At 35.3% G+C, this 26,288-nt stretch overlaps 1 protein-coding gene across 7 annotated transcripts in view; it reads right to left on the bottom strand.

Moving 5' to 3' along the window:
* Positions 1-25,677, bottom strand: part of KCNH7 (potassium voltage-gated channel subfamily H member 7) — a 501,689-nt gene extending 476,012 nt beyond the window's left edge. For 6 of the 7 annotated variants that reach the window (XM_021075770.1, XM_021075768.1, XM_021075767.1 and 3 more), the window contains exons 1-2: positions 25,308-25,677; positions 23,408-23,638 (exon numbers count right to left, since the gene is read on the bottom strand). In XM_021075770.1, the coding sequence (XP_020931429.1) occupies positions 23,408-23,638; positions 25,308-25,383 (307 nt within the window). In that variant the 5' untranslated portion in view covers positions 25,384-25,677. The remainder of the gene's footprint in view (positions 1-23,407; positions 23,639-25,307) is intronic. The other variant, XM_021075772.1, reaches the window with a different exon arrangement.

Raw genomic sequence — 26,288 nt, forward strand, 5'->3', positions numbered from 1 at the left:
TGAAATGCTCAATGAGGAAATAAAGAGCTATATAATTGCTCAAACTCAGTGAGAAATGCTGTTTCAAAGTTCAGGCAGAGTTCTCCTCACCTTCAAGAAAAGGAAACTAAATCTTATTCATACTTATAAGAATACTGCTTGTTTGAGAGCATGAGAAAGAAGACAAGGCTTATACTACGCAATGGGAAATCCAGCCCCATTTTAGAAACTGGAAGATGTGGGCCCTGGTCCTGATGATCAGCTTAGACTTACTGCTTGGCCTTGGTTTCTACATTTGTAAAACTAAGTTTGTTTAAGGAAAGGAAGGAAGGGGGTAGGGAGAGGAGAAAACTGAGGAAAAGAAGCAGGCAGGCAAAAAGCTGGTTAATTAGCATCTTAGGGGCAGCTACTCTGTGCCACTTCCTTGAAAACATTATCGGTGATCCCAGTTTCTTGCCATTTTAAAATTTTGTGATTCTGCAGCAGTTCATCTCTAGGTAGTACTGTGTTAAACTGACTCAAGGGTGAAAATGCCACTATCATTATTATCTTGTTTTTCAAGGCTTAATCTAGTTTCTTCACCAAAGAGATGAGGTGTGGAAGGCAAAATAGGCCCCCCAGTATTAGCTTCCACTTCTAGAAAAGTAAATCTCTTGTTTGGAACAAAGACTTGTTATCTACAGAGGGGAAGTTCTTTCATCTGTGTAACTGTCAATATATGGTTCTCAGATAATAAGATATAATGAATTCCAGTGCTGCTGCCTTTGTTACAGAGACAATTAGTGTGTCCTGTTATCCATTATTCATCACTCTGGCCTCAGCTACAAATAGAACATCAACAGATCTAAGGAATAAATATTCTTCAGACTGAAGAATTCATCTTTCTAGGATCATACTGTCTAGTCTCAGATAACCCTCTTGAACTTGTGCTTGTCTGAGATTTCATTGGAATGTTTTCTTTTGAGGGGAGGAAGCAACAGTCTATTGTTTTTTATTCTTTCCATTATTCCCTCATTGCATTGCAACAGTTTTCCTATTTTATTCACTTCTCACTATAGGCTTATATATTTGTTTTCTTTTTACTTCGTAATTTTGTTTTCCTGCATTTGAATCTTTTTCTCTTTCTTTCTTCCTTTTTTTTTTTTTTGCTTTTCTATTTCTGATTTTGCCCCTTGCAATAATTGAGTATTAACTATGTACTTTGTCTTTACACTCTAAAAATCCCATTTTCACAGAAAGTAATGTCCCCAAATAATTCAAGTTTAAAGACCATATATACTAATTTAGTGTTTACTACAATTAAAGGAGAATTTATATCTCATCCCCTTACTTATTCTAAACGTGGCTATTTCAGTTTATAATTAGAGGAATCATATCAAAATGAAGCCTCTGTTTAAACAGTGAAGTTTTAAATATGCCAAATCAAGAATAGTAACCAGATGAGTAAGTAAAAATTGAGATGTATGATTTTCCCAATAAAGATATAAATATGTATTCAATTCTCCTTAGTGGACTATCACATGATTTAAAAAAAAAAACAGGATATAGTTCAACTTCCCATATGACAAATGTAAGAAAATATACTGTCATTAGAAAAATCTTGTGAAATAATGCAATTATATGTGCACTAGGTTTAAGGTGTAGTTTTGAATTGATTTTGAGATATATTAAACATAAACAAGGCTAAAAGAAAATGGGAAATACAAAATTTGAGTCAGAATGTCCTGATGGCTTCTGCACATTGGAAAGCAAAGTGCAACTGAGGGATGGCCAATGAGGAAACCTGGTTGCCCTTCACGTCAATGTCAAAGTCAATAAAATGTTAGGTTTGCATCTCTAACAGGTCTATCTCCAGTAGAACAAATAAAATTTTTATTTAAGACATATTTATAAATTCTATAAATATCATCTTTGGGGCTGCCAAATTAACCCCAACATACCTATACATTTAAACATGCTTTCTTTCAACTTTTGAGGATCACTCTATCATTCTAGATTTCAGTATTCTGATGAAGAAGAAAAATGCATCTGACTATATGAGTAGCATGTATATATCCTTTGAATTAAACAACTTTCTCATAACTTTTATTCAAAAACTACCACATGATCCAGCAATCCCACTCCTGGACATCTATCCAGAGAAAAATCATAATTCGAAAAGACATATGCACCCTAAATAAAAAATAAATAAATATTGTAAATAAAAGCACTATTTATAATAGCCAAGACATGGAAGCAACCTAAATATCCATTGATAGAGGAATGGATAAAGAAAATGTGGTACATATATACAATGAAATATTATTCAGCCATAAAATAGAATGAAGTATTGCCATTTGCAGCAACATGGATGGACCTAGAAATCACCATACTAATTGAAGTTAGTCAGACAGTGAAAGGCAAAGATCATATGATATCACATATAGGTGGAATCTTAAAAGAAGGATACATATGAACTTATTTGCAGAACAGAAACAAACTCACAGACTTTGAAAACAAATTTATGGTTACCAAAAGGGATAGTTGGGAGGAGGAATGATGAACTGGGGGTTTGGACTGGCATATGCACACTGAGGTATGTGGAATGATTGGCCAATGAGAATCTGCTCTATAGCACAGAGAACTCTACCCAATATTCTGTGATAATCTATGAGGGAAAAGAATCTGAAAGAGAATGTATGTACATATGCAACTGAATCACTCTTGTAAAGCAGAAATTATCACAACACTGTAAAACAACTATACCTCAATAAAACTTTTAAAAATGCAAAAACATCCTACTTAGAAATCCACCCTACCAAAGAAACCCTTTCTACCACTCTTGTTTCCTTTCTTCACTGCCCTTTTTTTTGGTAGAACTCTTTGAATTAGCATCTAAGGAAAATATAATGACTCTCATTAAAAATAGTCATTTCTGCCCTTTCCCATAATGTAATCTTGGAAACTACAAGCAGAAATCAATAGAGGGCACCCTCCCCTGAAGTGCTCTCAGATAACTGAACATCCACTTGTCACTTAAAAATAATTAATACTCTTAAATGAAACTGAGATACAACTCACTAATGGAAGAAAGAATTAAATGCAATTAAATACAGTTTTAAAAAGATGAAATATTGAATTTAAATTATACATTATCAATTTTATAAGGGGTGAAAGTAGATAATAATAGGCCAACATATAATAAACAGCAGATTTAGTTCCTTCATTGCTAAAATCTGAGAAAATAAACAAAAGTAATTGCTAATCAAACACATAACCCTTTTTCCTAAATCATGAAAATAAATCCTGATTGGTTATTCAATATCTTTCAACTTTGAAAAAAAGACAAAAAATGAGTTATGGACTGTGCTTTGCATTGTTATAATGAAAATCCAATCAGTGGAATATTAAATATAATGCTAATTCCCCTATATGTGAAAATATATGCCCAGAATTTAAAGAATATATTTACTTTAATACATTTACTTAGGTCTTCCTGAAGTCTGGGTAAAAATTGTCTGGTTACAGAATAAATAATCTGACTCTGAAAGTAAATTGTGACTTTATTGAATTAAGGTAAAATTTATGTACAGTGAAATGCAAACTGAGGTATATAATTTGTTGAGGTTGGACCAAAATAGAGACTTATATAATCAATACTCCAATCAAGATAGAGAATACGTCCATCACTCCGAAACTTCCATGTTCCCCCTCCTGGTCAATTCCTACTCCCCCCACTCTATAGGCAACATGTTTTAACTTCTATCATCATAGATTAGTTGATTTTCCTAATCTTGAAGTTTACATAAATGGAATTTCTCAGTATTTATTCTTTTATTTATGGCTTTTTTCCCCAACATGTTTTTGAGAACCACTTGCATATTTTTTTTTTCATATAAGAGTTTGTTCCTATTCATTTTTGTCTGGTGTACCATCAGTAGCTACTATCACAATTTATTTAGCTATTTGCCTGTTGATGAAAACATTCAGGTTGTTTCCAGATGAGGGCTATTATAAATAAAGCTGGTGTAAACAATTTATGCAAATCATTTTCGACATGTATTTCCATTCCTCTTGGATAAAGACCTAGAAGAGGAATTGCTGGATCATAAAGTAGATGCATGTTTAATTTTATAATGAAATATTAAACAGTTCTTCAGTGTTTATACTCCTTTGTAATCCTACTGGCAATGGATGATAGTCTCAGTTAATCCACATCCTCGCCAACATTTAATGTTGTCAGTCTTTTAATTTTTATCTATTCTGATGGGTGTTAAATAGTATCTTTGGTTTTAAATTATATTTCCCTTTCCATGTGCTTATTGACACTGTATATCATTCTTTTGTGAAATATGTATACATTTTTCTCATCCTTTTTATTTGGGTCATTTTTATTACTGATTTGTAGCCACATAATATATTTTTTATATTTTATATCCAACACATATGGAATATAATGTCTTAATCAAATACATACACTGATGATATTTTCTGCAAGTCTGTGTTAATTTTCATATTCTTAATGAACATGGAATTTTTGAAGTACTATGTAAGTTTTGAATTTGATGGTGTACAGTTCATCATTTTTTATTCTTATGGATAGTGCCTTTTGTATACTTTCTTGGAAATCTTTGCCCACTGCAAATTACAAAGATTTGAGAGAAGGGGTTATTTCTAGAAAATTTATAATTTTAACTTTTACGTTTAGGTCAATAAATCATCTCAAATTGTGTGCAGTATAATTTAAGAGTCAGGGTCCATTTATTCCTATATATTTTTTCAGTTAATTTAGCTCATGTGTTGAAAAGACTCACCTTTCCCCAACTGAATTACCCTGGTGCCTTCATAAAAAATCAATTGACTATATATGTAATGATCTATTTATGAACTACTCTGTTCCACTGATCTATTTTTCTACACATATGCTGATACTCCATTGTCATGATTACTATAGCGTTGTAGTAATTCTTAAAATCAGGTGGTTAGAGTTCTCCAACTTTGTTCTTATTTTCTGTATATTTTTAGCTATTCTCTATCCTTTGCATTTTCATATGAATTTCTGAATCAGCTTATTACTTTATATTCAAAAATCTGCTATAATTTTGGTTAGGATTGCAGATCAACTTGGGAAGACTGCATATCTTTACAATATTGAGACTTCCAATTCCTGAACATGGCCCATCTCTCCATTTACTTATTTGCTCCATAATAATATTTGTGATTATTTTTCTATAGATGTCTTGCAGGTTTCTGTGAAATTTATTCTACTGATGCTGATTTTAGGCATTTTAAAATTTTATTTTCCAATTATTGGTCAAACCATGTGAAAAAGTGGCAAGACAACTGATCAAAGTTAGCATCACCAATAATAGGACAAAATGAATCAGGTGTTTCTGACTGCTCTGAAAAAGGATACACTATAACTTACTCATATGACGAAAATCCATAATTTGAATCAAATTACGAGGATTCTTCAAAAAAACACAAAATGAACATTCTACAAAACAGTGAGCTTGTACCTTTAAAGAATATCAGGGTCATGAAAGACAAGAAAGGCGGAGGAAGAGATTCAGATTAATAGAGACTAAAGAGACCTTCAAACACACTGCAATCTATGATACTTGTTTATGATACTCATTTATATTCTGATTTGTTAAAAACTAATTAGATAAAGGACAGTACTGCAACAACTAGAAAAATTTAAAGATAGGATGTGTTAGAAAACAGTACTGTATCAATGCAAATTTTTCTGAGTTTGATAGTTAAGCTGTAGCTACATAAATGACTTCTTGTGAGTAAAGAATAAAACACTGAAGTACTTAAGGATGAAGGGTGCAAATAATTTACAAATGGCTTAGCAAAATAAGTTAATAGACATAAAATAAGAATGTGTATATATGTTATACAGAAAATGTAGACAGAGATAAAACAAATGTGGCAACTTATAAAATAGGTGATCTATGTCAAGGTAATGTGAGAATTTATTGTAATACATTTGCAACTCTTCTGTAGGTCTTAATATTTTCCAAAATAAAGCTGTAACTGAAGTGATAATAGCAGACTTAGGCATATCAATCAATCTTTCCCATAAATTTGGAAGAATAATGCTAATTTGGTTGTACTTGTAAGATAGCAGTAAATTTTATACTTTTGAGATGCCAAAGATTTCTACCCCATCTAACCCATTATTCTTTGCTTGGAGGCAGGACAATGTTTTCCAGGGTAAGGGACTAGAAGAAATTGCTTCTTAACCAAGAAAAGAATACACTGCTCTTTTCTATAGCTAACTTCTCTTTAAGGCCAAATTGACAAAATTCTGACTGAGATCCTATGCATTTTTTCCATCCATTTCAGTAAAAGGATGAAAGATACATTTTCAGTGAAAATGCCGCAAAAAATAAGACAACTTCCATTTCCACATATCACATGAGTTCTTCAATGTATTTATTCAGGTATTTCTTTATTCCATGAACTTTCATTTAGTATTATAAACTGAATGGGACATCAGAAATTTTTTAAAAAGAGGTAAGAGTGGATGGTGTAATTTCTCATGCTTTCATATTTTGCCCAGTCCCTTCTGGTAGTGTTTCATCATGGCAATGATCTCAACAACCAGGACTAATTTAAAAGGAGTAGAAGGGAAAGATGATTTTTATGATTACTGTTATTCTTAGGCTTCTTTTCCCTTTTTTCATTGTAGTAACACAAAAGCTCAATTTGTTTACAAACTCAGTTTTCACAAAGATGATTTCGTTTATGTTTGTACTGAATCTGGAAAAATACAAACAATATGAGAATACCAGCTGTACTGCTTTCATTTAACTCTCCTTTGAAAAAAAAGTCTTTAATTCTGGTTTTCTGATAACTGCACTGTTTTTCTTAAATTTGAAGGGATCGATTTTCATTTCAATTCATGAGAACTGGTAAGTTCACTTTGTATTGAAAGTATGAATTAATAAACTAATTAATTTTAATTGTTTTTATTACAATGTGGATAACTTTCAGCTTAATGCTGTCTCTCCCAACTTTTCTGGAGTTGTGCTTCCTACTTAATACACATCCTTTAAATTAATTTTACACACAAAACAAGGCTAATTTTATCACAGGATTACAAATAAACATATGACTAAAGCTGAACGGAAAAGGTGGGAAAAAGATTGCTATGCACACACCCTGTGCACACACATGCCCTAACAGACTCAAAGATAAAGACCTTTTGGAGTTCCCATCATGGCTAGTGGAAATGAATCCGACTAGGAACCATGAGGTTGCAGGTTCAATCACTGGCCTTGCTCAGTGGGTTAAAGATCCGGCATTGCTGCAAGCTGTGGTTTAGGTCACAGGTGTGGCTTGGATCCTGCGTTGCTGTGGCTCTGGCGTAGGCTGGCAGCTACAGCTCTGATTCGACCCCTAGCCTGGGAACCTCCATATGCCGTGGGAGTGGCCCTAGAAAAGGCAAAAAAAAAAAAAAAAAAAAAAAAAAAGGATAAAGACCTTTTATAAGATGTTTGAATGTCAAAGATATCCTATAAACTCAATCTTTACCTTTGGTCCATTCTGCTGTCATGACTCACCATGGCTCACAAAGTGGTTAAGGTTAATTCCTTTTCCAAGAACCTTCAACATGGTATTTGTGGAGAGATTCATTTGCAGTCTTATTTCGAAGAGGTCACCAGGTGCAATACATTCTTTAGAGAAATTCTGACTCATTTCTCCAGATTGTAGGATACTGCACCTTTGTCTACACAGTAAGAATTTTAGGCATCATAAGAATGAGTGGCTACATTTTTAAACTCTTCAGTTTCAGGAGCATAGAATTATTTGTGAAAAATCTACACTATAGAATAGATTACACTTTGAAAACCCTGATACACAGTGCCAGGGTATAGTTGTATTTAGAATATTCATACATTCAATTTGTCTGGACAGTCCTGGATTTTTTCCTCTTCTCCTGACATAGTTATTCATAAATTTCCCTTTTACCTTAAAAAGAATCCTGCTTTGTATTATAAATTATATAGTCACCTTAGCTATAGTGCCTGTTATATCTATATATTTTCTTCAAATTAATTCCACAGCTTTGCTTTAAATAAGAGCTAAATTGATTCCCACTAAATCCTGAGAGTGACTTGAGGAGCTATTACTTTCAAAATACACTGGTTTCTGGAATACCATTCTGGAATTGGTACAATGTAGCTGAAAGATAGCTGTTCAGAAAAAAATTGTAAAAGCCTAAGTTACTCAGACTGCTGACATTTTCAGGGCAACCATACCTAAAACAAAATGAATTTCAGCATTTCAAAATAGGTCTAAAAATAAATTAAATTATACAGAATTTGATTGAGGCCATAATCACCAAAATAAAGTCCCCAGAAGTTCATGTTTTAAATTTTCAAGAAATACTGCCAATATTTTTCTTTAACTACTGACGTCAAAATTCAATTCACATTTTTTACTTAGTCATACATGTGGCTCCAAATTTCCTTTCCAGCATAACACTCATGAGCCTAGCAACTTCATTTGTATTTTTAACCCAATCTCTTTTCACATTTTTTAAAATGTTCATATTGTTTTATTTGTTAACACTTACATTTCACTTACTAGGTATCAGAAGATTTTGTAAGTAAGAGCTTTTATAAAAATAGGCACATTTAGTCCTCATAAATCCCTGTAAGTAGGCCCTTACTATTATCAGAGCCCCATTTCACTGATGATGAAGCTGAGGTCAGGGCAGTTAGATAACTAGATCACAAGATGAATATTCAAGATTTAGACCCAGGCACCTAACTAAAGAGCCCATGACGTTAGCCACTATGCTGTGTTCCTTCTTTATCATCCCTTTAAATAGGCAAGTGGCAACTTCCGTATTATTGAAGTAGTGACAGATCAAACGGTGAAGAGAGTCTGCCTCATGTTTAATTAACTAATTAATTAATTTAAGTTATTTGCTGAGCAGCTACTTTTGGCAAGGCACTGCGTTAGGCACTGGAGAAACAGAGATGAATTTAACTTATTTCTAAAACACCAGAAGATTTGAAAGATCAGGGGCCTCCAAATTTAAAACATTTAAATGTCTAAAACCTAGAAATAATTTACATTTTTCCATCGAGATGGAACTGGTTCTATGTCAAATATGTATGCACTATGTGTCTTAGAGAACCTAAATGGGCAGGAGTGGCTTGAGGTGGTACAGGAGAGTTCTGGGAGGATGGGCTCTGAAAGAACACAAGCTACATACACTTAAATCACAGCTTTGTTACATGCTACTTGGGTAGCCTTGGGAAAGCTTACTGACTTCATCTTTTCAATCTGTAAAATAGGAATAATCAAACACCTACTTAATAAGATATTATGAGGATTGGGAAAAAATTTCAGAATAGTACTGGCACATTGTAAGTGCCCAATAAATGACAGTTATTATTACTATCATTTAAAGTGTCCATAACATACTCTGCTACTTAATTCATCCCAGTTACATAGTTATAGAATAAATATAAATTGTCATAGATAATTTAGCAAGCCCAGTCTTCAAACTCATCATAAAGATACCAGTGTACATAAATATAAATAAACTAAAATCACCAAAAAGAAAAAAATCCAGGATCTGAGTTTTCACTTGAGCTATGCTTAAACTAGGTGTGGGGATAGGGAGGAGGTGATTATTCCAATTCTGGAACAATGGAATCGATAGCAAGGAGGCCTTGCCCGGTTATATTATAATGTCATTACTTCAGACAACATTTTCTGTTTTTTTTGTGCATTTTTCTTGGAATCTTTAACTGAAATCCACACATATTAGTTCTGCTGGATTGGCAATAAAATGCCTGGAATTTCTAGTTTTTATCTAGGTATTCCAACATTCAGCTAAAATAATTAAAAGGTATGTTTCATCTTCATTTTTTTATATTTTAATGCTATGTTCTCAGATACTCTAACTGAAATCTCTAAGCCCTCTCTTTCGAAAAAAAATTTTTTTAAGTGTTACCAGTGATTTTTCAAATGCCATATAGGAAGTATTTATCAAATTACTCTTGCCTATTCATTTACACATAAGATTAATTTTCATTTCTATAGCTGAGCTGTACTTCAACTGAACATTTAGCTTTATTTTCTATTACTGAAGGAAAATCAAGAATATTATAAAACTCTTACTTGGTAAAAATCTAGAAAACATAATCAGTATCCCTCACATTTTCAAAAATTTAGATTAATAACAAAAAGTACTGATAGAACTCTTTTAAATTAATTATGCTCCAGAGGGAAATTAATTATTGAAGTTACTGGCCCCCTCAAAGGAGCCAATAATTAAAATGAATGTTGTATAATAACTAACTCACACTATGCTCACATTGTTGTGAATATATTTAAAATAATGAATGTTGGTGGGTATGAAATTTCAGTAGGATACCTGCCCACTCTAGAAACATGAACTGTGCTAAGAAACAAGTCCTGCAATTTTAGAGTGAGAATTGAATTGAAGCCGGGAAACAGGGCAATAGGATCATTTTGTGGCCCCCACAAAATCATTAGTGGATTTTATGTAGTCCTTCACTGGGGGAGCAAATTTTGAGAAGAGCAGTTTTGGAATCCATAAATCCTACTGAGTCTTGGTTAAGCGACATTCATTATAAAGAACACCTGGAGGGAAGACCTGAGAAGTGAGTCACAGCTAGAAAGATCAGATTACCTGGGCTCTGCGTGTCTTGATTAAGGCAGCCTAGGAAGAGAATGATCTTTCTCTGCAGTCATTTCAGTAATATTATATTGGGATAAAGTTAGCAGTTTATCGAATACTATGCTGTTTCTGTTGCTTACATATTTCCTCACTTATTGTGTAATTTTGAATAATTGATACCATTTATGGTTATAAATGCATTTTGTTTCTATTGAATGCATTTATATCCTAGCTGAATGTTTATTTATCACAAGTTTATTAACTTTCATGCCTATCAATTTGGAATTAGGCAGAACCATAAAAATTTAAATACATTTATGTATGTGTATACATATTCAAATACAAACTATTGAATATGAATTTTTCCCTAATCAAGATTTTCATCATAGTTTACGCAGATAATAAGCAATATTGAAAATAATTTAAAACAACTCATGCTAAATTAAAGGGAGAAAAAAATTCTAGGAACACTGCTAAGTAGTCAATAATTGATACTAGGTTCTGAATCTGAGGCTTGGAAAACTGCCAGGAAATCCGCTCAAATGAAAGTGTGAATATGAAAAGCAGTTTTTGGAAGAGGGATCCTGGTGTGAGAAGGGGCATCTAAACAGGACAGTTCCACAGATCCAAAGGTTTGGTAATATTGAGCACTGATTTCTCTAAATAAATACTTTGAGCATGTTTTTGTTCATTTGTTCTTTTATTGGCTTATTTATTTATTTATTTATTTTGCTTTTTGGTTACACCCCCAGCATGTGGGAAGTTACCAGGCCAGAGACAGAACCCACACCACACTAGTGGTGACAATGCCAGATCCTAACCACTATGCCATCAGGGAACTCAATTTACATGTTTTTCAATAAAGATTTTTCAGTGATCAGACAATAAGACACTATTTTTATAGGTCAACAAAAATTAAAATGAATAAAAAGTTCTATTATACACAGGAAATGTGCAATTAAGTGGACAATAATTTGACAAGAGGTACCAAAGGTTTTTAAGATATACAATCTTACCAGCAATTATACTTCTAGGAGTATATACTAAGGAAAAAATCTGTACGTTTTTACAACTGTGAAGAGTTGGAAATAGTAGGGTTCAAGAAGATGGTATTGTTGGTAATATGTTATTTCCTTCAATGCAATACTTAAATAATTTATGGACTAGCCATGTAATGAATATTAAAAAATCATTAAAACATACACATGTTCAGGATAAATTTTTCATTGAGGAAAACAGGCTAGAGTTTCATATATATATGATGCTATCCTGATCATATTAAAAAAAACATTTGTGTGCATGTGTGAGCGTATGTGTACATGTGTATTTTTGTAGAAAATTTATAGACAGAATACATGCCATCATTTAAACAGTGGCTTTCTTTTAGGGTCAAGATTATAGGTCTTTTTTTTCTCCTTTTCTAACTTTTTGACAGTGGAGTTAAATCACTTTGGGAAACAGTAGAGACATGAAGTCCTTGTTGAGGTGGTGAAATCCCTGTATCAGGATGTGACTGATGAAGTGTCTGCTGATACCACACAGGCCTTACAATCTGAATCCATGACTCAGAGTTGAGGCAAAAGAATGAAATGTGTTTGAAGACACATATTTTCATGTGTGGAGAAAAGAGAAAAGGACATCAGAATAATTGCAAGCTTTTACAAGCATTTTTATCATATATATTCAACTAAGGAGATCCAGGGAGGGCTAGGATGGCTTGCAAACTTGCATATATTATTAAATATCATGTAGACATATTCTCCCTTTCTTGGCCTGTGGTTGCCCCATCAGAATTAGCTGACTATGTAGGCATGAAGGATCTATCTGAACTGGCCTAACCATTCACCTGTTTTCTCAGGAGAACTGAAGAAGAATGATTATTAGCTCTCACGTCTTTTTAGAGAAATCTACAGGTTATTAAGTATTAGGACAAATTGGTTCATAAGATATAACCATATGGCAACAAGTTATGTTACTCAATTAATAAACCACATAAGTTGTTAATTTTTTTTTTTTTTTTGTCTTTTTGTTGTTGTTGTTATTGTTGTTGCTATTTCTTGCGCTGCTCCCGCGGCATATGGAGGTTCCCAGGCTAGGGGTTGAATCGGAGCTGTAGCCACCAGCCTACGCCAGAGCCACAGCAACGCGGGATCCAAGCCGCGTCTGCAACCTACACCACAGCTCAGGGCAACGCCGGATCGTTAACCCACTGAGCAAGGGCAGGGACCGAACCCGCAACCTCATGGTTCCTAGTCGGATTTGTTAATCACTGCGCCACGATGGGAACTCCAGTTGTTAATTTTTACAACTTTCCTATCTAGGCACAGGATGTTGAATGAGTGTGCATGACAGCACATTCCTCTAGAATGTGCTACCTGATGTTTTTGTCAGTGAACAGGTATATTCCTGGGTTCTTTTCAATTTATCTTTTGCTCTCCTTCCATTTTCCCATTTTTTAAATAAGGAAGTCTCTTCAGAAACTTTAACTCTGAGTGGAAGAGACAGACACAGAAACAAATTATTACAAGATAATTTCATAAGTGTTCTTGTAGAGACAAGGGGGGGGGAAATGTTAGAAACTATGGACAAGGTTGCCTGATAAATTTGAGATTGTGCAAAGGAGAGAGTGGTAGTCTCTGAGAGGAGATGAGAGGCACAAGTTAGTAGGGTGTGTATTACAGATGGAATCTGACATTTGACAAAAGATGAGGAAAGCTGAAGATGTTTTAAATAAACCAAAGACTCTCTCCATACCAGTCAATTTATGATTTCTTTTTTAAATACTAGTGGTGGATTTTGTCAAATCACATAATTTTGCCAGGAGATACAACTTTTTGTGGGAAGAAGTGAGGATAGCATCACACAAAATGCTTAATAAGATGCAAAAGAGAGCATCTACTCCTGAACCACACTACCATATGCGTTTTCTCCTGGACTTCCTGGATAAGGATTAGAAAAACAGTAACCAAGGCACCCTTAAGTAAAAGTGTCCCCTAAACCTAGGCTGACAGTCCAAAACAGAGACAGTTTTAAGAGAAAAGATTGCCATAATGCAAAGATTAAGGCATATACACTCTATTGAAATCAAATATCCCACCAGATAGAGATTCATTCTGAATGATACAGCCCTGTTTTAAATACAAAATACCTAGGATAAAGCTTGCTTCATTCACCTTTTGGAGCAAATTAATCAGATTCACACTTCATACAATTAATAAGAATCTATGATTAATAACTAGAATTAGGACATACAGGACGTGATAGGGTAAGGTTTAAAAAGTGTATCATTTGGAGGCAACAAAGTTTGCAGGTACAGACAAATCTAGATTTTAAACCTCCTCTCCACTTTGCCCTGTGATCATCAGTGTATTACTCTGAACTTCACTTTAATCTGTGAAATGGGATAACATCTACTCCCAAAGCTGTCATGAAAATCAAATAAAGTAACCTATATAAAGAGCCAGTAACAGAACTGGAACTCAATTAACTTTAATCCTTTGGGAGAAGATCTACATTGAGTAGAGGACTATGGTCCAAGAACTACAACCAGGGGAATTAAAACCCAGGGTGTATATCCATGTGTATAAAAGACCTAAATAGGAGTTCTCTTGTGGTACAGAACGTGAAGGATCTGGCACTGTCACCGCAGCAGCTTGGGTTGCTGCTGTGGAATGGGTTCAGTCCCTGGCCCCTGGGAACTTTGACATGCTGTGGGTACAGCCAAATAAAAAAAAAAAAAGACCTAAATAAATGTATGGCTAAGCACCAACTAATTAACACTATTAAAGAAAATGGATGGTGTACACAGGATTTTTTAGCAAAATCAAAATAAATTTTAACTAATTTAGCTAAGAGAGGTAAATGGGAGCCTGATTAAAAATTATTAAAACAACGTACAATGTTGTATAGCTCTACCATTGATTTTACTGCATCAATGCAATCTTAATTGGTATATTACAAAAATTTTTGGACTGTGATTTGTATGTAATTTTTTTCTAACACAAATAAGTTTTTTTCATATGAATACTTTAGTTTTTCCTAGATTTCATTCTTGATCTTTGAGAAATTGATTATGAAACCACCACCAATTTTATACTTTAATTTTTGTCATCACACCCATCATCTTGGGTCATTAATACAGATTTCACAGAATAGAATTAAGAAGGGTAGTTTGAGCATAGAGGTATTATGAGAAGACACAGCCATCTTAAGTTGCCTTGAACCCATGCACTTATTATACGTTTCTCAAAACCATACTTCAGACAACATGCAAAAAGTTTTCCTTTCAAAACAAAGAATGACAAATAGAAACACTCCTAATGATCCTCAGGAAAGAAGGAAAAAAACATGAAAAGGAGACAATAAAACCAGCAATGGTGATATTCCACCTGCCATAACAACATCTTCAGATTAGGCATCACAGAGGAAAAAAGCAGGTAAACAAAAGCAAGGTGGCTCAGGCAGCCTTGCCAGGCCCACCAGTGCAGTCCAGTTTGAAGTTATTTTACAAGCCAAGTGGACTAAGGACCAAAATGCACCCCAGTCCTCTCTTATTTCTTCCCAATTTTTACCCACCAAGCACCAGCCAAGGCTATTTTACCCATTTCAGAGTAAAATAGTGTGAGACATTCCACAAAACAGTGGAAACCACAAAAAAAGGAGAGTTTGTGCACACTCAGATCTACTTCAAGTGAGGAAAGGGTGTGGGGATTGCCTCAGCTGCAATTTAAGATGTCCACAGAAAGAGTACTTTGATTTTCCTAATCAGGTATTTCCTATAAATTAAAAAAGCAAGAAGAAGATAGGAAATGTTCAGTCGCGGTGAGAGGAGCCTGGTACTCAGTTTTCTTGTAACCCATCTGTGACAAGTGCCAATTTGACCTTCCTAATTGTTCAGTAATAGGACAAATTTCCTCACTATGGTGATTAATGTCTTACTGCTGCCTGATTCTATGGCTTCTTGGTAGTTGTATAATTTTGCTAAATGTAGAAAGCATAATACAGAGAGAAAAACATTCATTTGACAATAATAATTAATAATTATTATTTGTATTATTTCAATAAGCTAACTTTATTATTTTAGATTTAACACTGTCATTATTGAGTGGCCCTGGAGATTAAGCTTCATTGTCAATTAAGAATTCTCAAGAAAATGCTGATGGATAAGATGTTCTAAGAGATATAAAATGCCCATACTGTGTAACTTGTGTAGTCAGTGCAGTAAGTGTGTTGAACACAGCACCAAATTCCAATCAGAGAGAAGAGAGAATTCTGTGTTTGGCTATTACATGGAGTTTATTAGAGACCACAGTGAGGATCATTTTGATTTGGAGTGAGTGAGTGACATGGGTAACTGGCTAATAATTCCTGGTTAATAGTTTTTTTCTCTCTCTCTTTTCCTTTCTTTCTTTCTTTCTTTCTTTCTTTCTTTCTTTCTTTCTTTCTTTCTTTCTTTCTTTCTTTCTTTCTTCCTTTCTTTCTTTTTTTTTAAGGACAGTATCCATGGCACATGGAGGTTCCTAGGCTAGGGGAGAAATCAGAGTTGTAGCTGCTGGCCTACTCCACTGCCACAGCAAATCCGAGCCACATCCGCCACCTACACTACAGTTCACAGCGACGCCAGATCTTTAATTCACTAAGCAAGGCCAGGGATGGAATCCGCAACCTCGTGGTTACTCGTCAGATCCAGTCAGATTCGTTTCCGCTGAGCCACAATGGGAACTCCCTAGTTTTTTCTCTGTATTAAACATTTTTCTAGCTAGTTGCATACTTACAGGCTATGGAGATTATTTAATACCTTAGCTTATTAAGCAAAGAAATATGTGCATTAATACAATTAAGATGAAAATTGTTCTTTAAGAATATTTTAGAAGCATTCTCTAGAAAATATGAAAAAACAAAACACCATACATTCCCTATAACATCTTTTCTCAAGCTCTCCTGTTCTTAATCTGTTTCTTATCTCCCCAACTCTATGGTTCCATTTCTCATCCTCTCTTCATTCTATGTGTGAATAATAATTGAGCACATAAGTCATACTGGGCAGTCTTCTATACTTCCTGGACATAGAAATTAATAAGACTTGGTATTTTCTTTGCCTGAGCTCAAAATTAACTACAATGATATATAATGACATGTTACATACTATAGGTGCTACAATGGAGTCAAGAACCAAGGGTTATAGAGACAAAGGGGAATGCTGATGTTCTGGAATAGGCAATGAGGCACCAGAAAGGACATCTTTTAATCTGTCTTTGGAAGGATGATCATGGTTTCTTTAGAGTGAGACGCTGAGGGAAAGGCAATCCAATAACAGAAACTTTGCAGTGTTTATTACAGATAAAGACTTCTGAAGGGTGAATAAAGTCTTAGTGACATAAAAATGCATGGACTCTTTGAGAAACTGTGCAATCAAGTATTATTGGAACATAAGATTCATAAGAGAAATGGAGTTGGAAAGATATTCAAGTAATTGATATCTATCAAGTACATATTATGGGCAAGAATCCACACTAAAAATAATGCCATGTCCTTTGTTCTATAAAAAGCATTCAATCATACTAACAAAGTAGATATTACTTTCTAAATACATATCAGAAAAAGAAACCGAAGCATCAAAAAGGTAAACTTGGGAGTTCCCATTGAGGCTGGGTGGTAACAAACCCAAGTGGTATTCACGAGGATGTGGATTCAATCCCTGGCCTTACTCAGTGGGTTAAGGATCTGATATTGCTGCTGTGAGCTGTGGTGTAGGTCACAGATGTGGCTTGGATCCCATGTAGTTGTGGCTGTGGCATGGTCCAGCCAGCAGCTGCAGCTCTGATTCCATCCCTAGCCTGGGACCTGAGAAGTTCCATATGACAAGGGCAGGGCCCTTCAAACAAAAAGAGGGTGGGGGAGAAAATAACCTTGATCAAGTTCACCTAGTTACTGTCAGAGCTGGAATCCAGCTAGCTCCTGTAAATATACCCTACTTGAAAGCTCAAGTGAATTCAACTCCGAAGGGCACCAAGTATCATGCTAAAGAGTCTAGAACTTTATCCTGAGAGCTTTAAAGAATTCAGACAGGTTTTTAAGTGAAGGTATGACATAGGTACATGGAGCAGAAAATAGGATACAGTTTTAAAGGGCTGGGACATCATCACTTCAGTGTGACTGAGCAAGCTCATCTCTCTGGGGTGCAGTGTACTTCTCATAAAATAAGAATAATAAGAGTATACATCTTATGCGATTGTTGTATTCCTTATTTAACACACAAAATTCTTGTGCAATGATGCTTGGCTCTGATAAGTCATCAGTGGTATGATTTTTATTTTAGAAATAATCTCTGATGGGATTGTGGAGAAAGGATTGCAGAGGGAAGGAAACCTCAGTCCTCAATACTTCAGAAGAAGGGCAAAGAGGGTTTCAACGCCATACTTGGCAGTGATGGAAACAGGGGTTGGCCTTGGGAGGTATTTCATATGTAAACATTGAAAGGAATTGGTGTGACCGATTGGAGGAGAGAGAAGGAAAACCAGAAAATGACCCTGAGGTTTCTAGATTAGATGGCCAGATGAATGTTCATGTCTTAACATTTCATACCCCAACAACAGCTTCTTCCCTGTGAATCAATTATCCTAGGACTCTCTCTGCCGCTGACCACTGGTATTTGATTTAGTGACTATTCATAGCAAAAAAAAATAAAAACAAAACAACACTGAAATCCAATAGAAGTCAGAGAAGTTGGCTCTTCCCACTATGCTCATAGCTCTAAACAGACCCTGTTCTCAAGCCCTTTGGGTGAGGAAGTAACTGAGCAGTTAGTTCCCTAGCTGACAGACAACATGACTTCATTTTTATCCCAAAGGTACTTAAAGGTATAGTGTGCTGGTCAGAGGTGAAAAGACACTGATGAACAGAGCCTACCCACAGTTTTAGGACATTTTGTTTTCACTTGGAACAGTACTGAAATAAAGTTATCAAACTGTGAGGAGGAGTGTTTCTTGAGACTTCTTATTTTATCAACAAATACGATTGATCAAATCCAAATTCTGTACAATAAGCAGGAGCTCCATTCGTGGTTCTGCAGTTCGTGGCTCATTCAGTTATCTGAATAGGATCCATGAGGATGCAGTTTCAACCCCTGCCCTAGCTCAATGATTAAGCATCCATCATTATTGTGAACTGTGGTGTAGGTCGCAGAAGCAGCCCAGATCCTGCATTGCTGTGGCTGTGGCATAGGCCGACAGCTGTAGCTCTGATTCAACCCCTAGCCTGGCAACTTCCATATGCCAGGTGCAGCCCTAAAAAGCGAAAAACAAACAAACAAACAAACAAAAATTCTGTGCAATAACCAGAGTCCACGAAATGTTATGAAGTTTAGGTATGTAAAAGAAAATGTATTTTATGTTGCCGTTGTTACTATATACCATTGGATGGAGCATGAAAACGTATAAACTGAAAGTTTAAATGAACATCAAAACAAAATCTTGGCAAGATGCTTCCTGAAACGCTTTCTTATTGCTTGAATTACACACACATGAAATGTATTTCTATTTTTCTCTAAAAACTACCATATTTATCTCTTCTACACAATTCAGGAATTAAGAGAGCTGAATATTTACATGCCATATAATTTATATAAAGCTAATATACAATTTATTTGGGAAATATTAAAATTTTAACTAAACTACATTGCTTCTTTAGTAAGTTTGTACTATGTATAAATGAAAAAAGGTGATAGAAAATACATATAGACAAGTTTATTTTAAGAGTGGGAGAGCAGAGGAAGAGTAGTGATTAACCCTAAATTCTGTTCTTCATTTATGTAAAAGCTTTTCCATTTCATAGTCTATATAGGCTTTTTTCTTTAAAATAATTTCAAGAAAACATCTTGGGATTTAGAAGATAGAAAAGAACATTAGTCACTCTAGCATACAAACATGCTAAATGCAGAGATCAGGTTGAATTCTCCTTTGTATCGCCTCACTGTTTCTCTAGTGCCTAATATTACCTTAGAGAGAGGTGACACTCAGTAGGCATCCTCACCTTTACTCCTAACAACACAGCGCTTTCTATAAGGTCTTTTTGAATAACTCTTAGAGATGATAGACACAATGCTACCTAACCAAAATCTGTTGTGAGTTTAGTTGAGTCAAGTGATACCTCTGGAATTTTGTACCGGTCCCAGCATGATTGGTACCCTGTTTGGATCTAGTCTGTGACTGGATCAGGAAAGGACTTTCCTCAGCCCCTTCTCACTCTTTAGTTCTTTAAAAGCAACACAAAGATAGGGACATTTCTGATTTGTTTTAAAAAACTGCCATTGCATTATGTCTGAAAGCATAATGGCAGAAATACAGAAACGCTCTGACCTCTAAAAATAAGGCCTTTTAAGTTCGGTTTTCCTACTGAGTTAAGACCTTTATTTCTCTTGGAGAAATTTACTTTGATTTTTCCAAATGTTTAAAGTGACTTGATAATATAAAGTAAAAATCACATATCTAGATCTGACTGAAGCAGTTTAGCACTTCAACTAGCTAGCTCTCTTCTATGACCCACTCCAAACCAAATGAGCAGTAACTTAAAGGATGGCCAACTAATTTTTTTTCCTGTTACCTTACTATTAACATCAACTCCAAACTATGAGCTAGTTAATAACCAAAGTGTTTTTATTCTCAATTACTTCATGAGTGTTTATTTATCAATCACTATTGCTAAAAAGGTACTTTTAAAGTACATGTAGTATGTTATTAAAATACATGCCCGTCCTTATATAAGCCTCAGCGTAATTATAGTTTTGTATAATTAGAGTTTTATGTCAAAAGATTTACAGCTTTATCACCTCAAGCAATATTTCACAGCTGCCAAGAATGATTTATGCAATAATGACTTAAGCTGTAAAATAGAATCCTCAAAGGGAAGGGCTGTCAAATATTCCTACTGCAAATAACTAGGTTCTTAAAAATTGATATTCTGGTAAACAGCAAGCCCACTTGTACCTGGTAAAATCACATAAATGACTATTGTAAGAAGTGCTGCTTCACAATGGTGATCATGCAGTGCACCTTACACCACATCAATATAAACTTATTGTATAGATTAAAAATTTAAACTGCTCTGGACCACTTTGGAAAACAAGCTTTCAGAAATAATGCCATGCTCAGATTCTTACTACTCCAGCATGAGTGAATACAAAAAATGGAAACAAAATATCTCAACTCTATGTTAATTTGTTCATTGTGCCTATTGCCTCATGATTTATACTCCTGTGAAATGCTAAATGAAAAATAAGTAAAGGAAGCATTTCCTGTATATACTTAAGAAACTAAGAAGCTCTCAAAAGTAAATGACCTCAATAAAAAAGAATTAAGGAAACTTGGAGGAACAAGTGAAAATGTTAGTGATCTGGTCCCTTCCTGCTTTTATAATGTAAATGGATGGCAGGTCTCTAAGAGACAAGACTTTCAAAGCATTTGAACTTCACAGGCTATGACTGATTTTGCAGTTGCCAGGTGAATAAAACCAATAGGCCCTGAAGATTCTATTCAAGGTATCTACTGCTAGCAAAAACACAAGTTGATTACATTCAAATAAGTCTATGTTTTCTTAATCTACAAAGGTCATTCAAATTAATATTTTTCTTTGAAAAAAAATTAAAAACTTGATCTATCACATCCTGTTGCCCATACCAATAAAAGCAAAATAGGAGCACTGACTTTAAAGATACCCAGGTCCTTATAGATTGAGTTACATGTGAAAATGAAGCCAAAAGAACCAAAATTATTACCAAAGGCTGATATTTATATACCTAAACAAGTTTTGAATAAAGCTTTCTTGTCTAAAATAAGGACTATAAAATCATATAACCAAAGACTGTAATATCATATGACCAACGATACGATGCAAATCACTGATAGGAAAACATGCTAGTTGATACACAATCATCTTCACTGTAAAAATTTGTACATCATGTTTGCAATTCCATATTAAATTGCTTTTTTAAGGTGCTCTGAGATCATTTCACACAGTCACATTGTACAAGTTAAACTAGGTTTCAAAATATTATTATTTTACTTGCAGTTTTATAAATAACACTGTTTACTATCTGAAAACATGGTCTGAAAAGTATAGTTAGTACCTAGATGAGCCATATAGACCAGATTCATTTCGTACTTAAATTCCATAAGTTGAAAAAATTCTGAAATGTCCCAGAAAATATAATGACCAAATGTGGACCAAAATGACCTATGGTAACCACCATACAGATTGTGTGGACCTCATGATAAATAAATATTCAAATTATTCCAAAAGTCCAACCACTGGTATCAGACACACACACTCAAAAGATGAGATGTATTCAGGTAGTGAGAGCCTTTGTCCAAGAAATGTTTTCAAGACAACAGAGGAATTAGGCTATTTCTAGTATGCCAACACTATTGATTGAAAAGTAGGGGGAAGATGAGAGGAACTTTAAAAACTATCTCTATTTTGATTGATAATGATATAACTGGTTTCATTCCAGAATAATCCAAATTTATACAAAACTGTTCCAGTCATACTTTGTTATTCATACCCACTCAAACTGATGTTAAGAAAAATATAGTAATTAAGAATTATATATTTTCTATCACAAAATATTAAATTATAAGAAAATAGGAGGAAGAGCTAAAACTTTTCCCTTTAGAATGTATTTTACCAAATGATGAGTCATTATATGATACAGGCTATAACACATCAGTCATTTACTCATTTACAAATTTTAAGAGTTACCTAAATATCTGACTATATACCCTTGTGCCTCACTGATTTCTATCAATGGAATTGAAGAAAATGATAATGTGATATCTACAAAACTACCAACAACGTGCATTTTTAACTGATTTATCTTTAAGCTCTAAATTGTCAAATATCATTGTGTTCACATTTGATAATATACACACTTTAAAATGGGTATATCTAAATATTCATACATGTGAGTTCATATACATAATTTAATGAACACATGTTCATTAAATGCATATTTCTTTGAGAACTGTTATAGGTCTAACATATTTATGCTCCCACAGCAAGCCTGAAAGAAGGAGGAGTGCCCTTGAAGTTGAGGTATGACCTTAAGTTTGATATGCCAGTTTTGCTGCAACTATAAAAATGAATATTAATAATTCTACATATCATAATTTTTTCTCCATTTCTTATTTTAGAACAAATCTTTACTACATGAACATTTTTAATTACTTGAACATACATAAGTTTACTAGAAAAATTTAAAAGTTCCTATATATCATCCTTAATCTTATTTTAAAAAGGATCAAAAGAAACAAACAGCATTGCCTATCAAAGCTGAAGAGCTAAGAAATAGCTATAAATATAATAGTTTTAGTTCCAGATATACATTTCTCTACAAGACTTTGTGAAATATTTCAAGTTCAAGCAACTAAAATTCTGTATTTCTTTCCCACCAAATGCATATCAATGTATCCAATAAATTATTGGCCTTTAAATTATTCCTTAGAAAGGGAAGGGTTATAAGACTGATTTGTGGCATTTTGTCCACAGTGACATTAAGTTACTGGACTTTTGAAAGTACGGAATACCCTACTCAAAGAGGAAATTGTCCCTCCTAGTCTACTAATGAGAGTATCCACATTTCTTGAATCCTACAACAATATAAGCAAATCATACACCTTCAACTGAATACTTGGGGCTTCTTTATCTCTGAACTTTCAATCTTGTCAAAGACTTCATTTCACTGGAACAAAAAAAAAAGGAATTCTAAATAGATAAATTTACCATTTTTGTGATAGTAGGTGACCTCTACTTTCCTCTCCTCTGACCCCAGCAATGCCTGGGCAATTTGGGCAATATCATGCCTCTTAGTCTCAGGCCCATGGAGAAAGTCGCAGGTGCACGGCTTTTGCATGACATCTGGCCTGGAGAAACCAGTCATCTCACAGAACCCATCGTTGCAGTAGATGATGGCACAGTTCTGCACTCTGGCATTTGCAATGATAAATTTTTTATCTGTAATAAGAAGATAGTGATGCATCTTTTTAAAAGCTTCCTTAAGATTTTCATAAACACTGGAACAATTTGTTGCATAATAGGAGGTCTGAAATGCAGGTGCTTCCCAAATTGCTAACTACCCAGACTTTTAAGAGTAAAAAAACCCCTTAAATTTAAAATTAATTGGTCATAAGTAGTTTTAACAATAAATATTAAGAAGATTTTCTTCAAATTTTGAGAACATCATTTCCCAAATAGTCTAGTTCTCAAGCCCTAAAACCCTCAAGGGTCCTAATGCACACTCAGACAAGCAGCTGGCCCACTGATATTTCCAGAATGTCATTTAATTGTAAAGCAAATATTTTCAAAGCCAAAACAGTGAAGCATGCTGTAGCTCTCAGGTTCCTCACTTCAACCCTGGCCCTTGGAGTACAACTTTCTTAAAGTAGTTATTATTTCTGGATTTGGCTTTTCTCTCTCTAAAAGGCATACTACACACATCATGTTAAAAAAAAAAAAACCCTGAAACAATTAGTAATGAAACTATTTCACATTAATTAGCAGTTCAATAAAGCAAAGGTTCACCTTTTCATAATGTATATTACCCAGAAGACAAAAATATTTACACACACATATAGTAAATGTCATGTTAACACCTTTTCACTTTTACTTTGGGAGACCTTGCATTTTTGTGTAGTAGTAGAGATTTTAATAGAAAGGGCTTATTAATTTTGATCACAGATTTTACTTACTATTTCCAAATAAAATATGAAGCAGAATATACAAGACCATTTTTTTACACAAGGTACTTTATTCTCCTGTCACTAAATGCAGTGCCAAAATAACTGCACAATGTGCAAAAATAAATGTGTGCTAATGTAGTTTTAAGGAAATGTCAAATATAAATGAACAAGTAAAGGACTTTAAATTAATATATTTATATAACAACAATGTATTCTTTATCATTAGTCCACATGAAGAAGATTAAATATCTCTGCTTTCAGTCTTTGTGGGATTTACTTATTTCTCTTCCATTTTAAAATTTCTAATGGAAAGTTTAAGGGGTTAATAAAGGGACAGAAAAAATTTTTTTAAATAATGAACTGTTTGCCTTGGCAACCAACGCAGGTCAGATATTGCTTTTTCCAAATTATCCTGCCTGGGATATATTTGCATTGATTCAATGCAAAGTTTAGCTTCTATAAACTAGCAGCAAGCAAGCATCCCCATCACACCACAGCCTTGTAATTTAACCAAGGTAACATACAGTTTGCATAGCCATTTACATCGCTGCTACCATTTACATTCTCTTGTTCCAATAGTATGCTCTGCCCTGCTCCTGACTTTCACAAAGTCTACAATAAAACAGCCACAAAATATAAACCCATGTTATACTAGTACGTTCCCTTTAAGATAGTAGAAGAGTAGGACATTAAGGCAGATAACGAAGCAGGGGGAGAGGAGGATCAAATTGACTCCTATGATGGAGACCATAATCTAAAATGTAAATCAAAATTAATATCACAGGGAGAACACTCGGGCTGTCATTCGAACCTCCTGGCTAGATTTCACAGCCTCTTAACTTGACAGAGCCGGAGTTGCCGGCTCCTCAGCTCAGGAGCAGCGGACGCCAAGTGCACTATCAAAGCAGAAAGCGAGGAAGAGAGAAGAGAACAAATGAACTTACTTTGCCCTTCAAATTTCCGTATGATGGTCCCCAAAAATGTGTTTTGTGGTGCCACATGCCCCCTGCGAACAGGCATGTTGATCCCGGTCTTCCGAGGAGCGCTCCCCACGAGCTCTGGAGTTCTCCCGGGATCTCTCCTCGGCTAGAGCCCAGGCCAGCGCGCGAGCCGCTCTTTGTGGCAGAGCATCCTCTTTTGAAACCAGAAATCTCTTCCCATTAGCACCACTTCTAGACACCCGCTTTCCCCACCGGAGTCCAATCCATTCCCCTCACCTTCCGGAGGGGGCCTCGCACCGGGTTGCCGCGCGGGTGAGAGGGTTTGGGGGTGGGGAGAGGGAAGGAGGCGGGGTGAGGGGAGGTGGCGGGGGAGGGAAGGAGGGAGGGAGCAGAGGGGTGGGGGTGGGGAGGGGGGCGGGGAGTCACAAGGGCAATCGATCTGTTTCTCTTCTCCCAAACAGCGTCAATTTCCCAGTGCAAATGGGCTTAACCTGGCGGTTGCCCAGAGATGTGAGGATGGCTGAAGGGGGGAAAGAGGACTTGTGAGGCTTTTGCAGGAAGGGGAGAAAGGAGGCTGGGGGGTGGGGGGTGGTTGACGTTTCTATCCCCGCCCTCTCCCCCTACACACACACACACACACACACACACACACACACACTCCCTCCCTTTATCCCGGGAGCTTGGGCGCCGCCACAGCTCGGATTACTCAAGCGTGCTTTAGCGGAAGCCAGCCAAGAAATCTCCAAAACTCAGTGACAAACAGCTACTCTGGGAAGGTGATCTCCACGGCCACCAGCCACAGGGCCCCATTCCTGAGCTCCTCACGCCGCAGTAGCTAAAACACCCTCAGCTGCAAAGAAAAGACAGGTGGGAAAACAGTCCCTCGACACAGACTATTTCTAAGCTCTGGTGGTGTTCAGGAGGTTGAAGATTGAGGAGGAGCCACTTAAGGGTGCAGGTTTCACTTCAGGGCGCAGCTCGAAT

This window comes from Sus scrofa, chromosome 15 (assembly GCF_000003025.6).
Source record: "Sus scrofa isolate TJ Tabasco breed Duroc chromosome 15, Sscrofa11.1, whole genome shotgun sequence".
NCBI lineage: Eukaryota > Metazoa > Chordata > Mammalia > Artiodactyla > Suidae > Sus > Sus scrofa.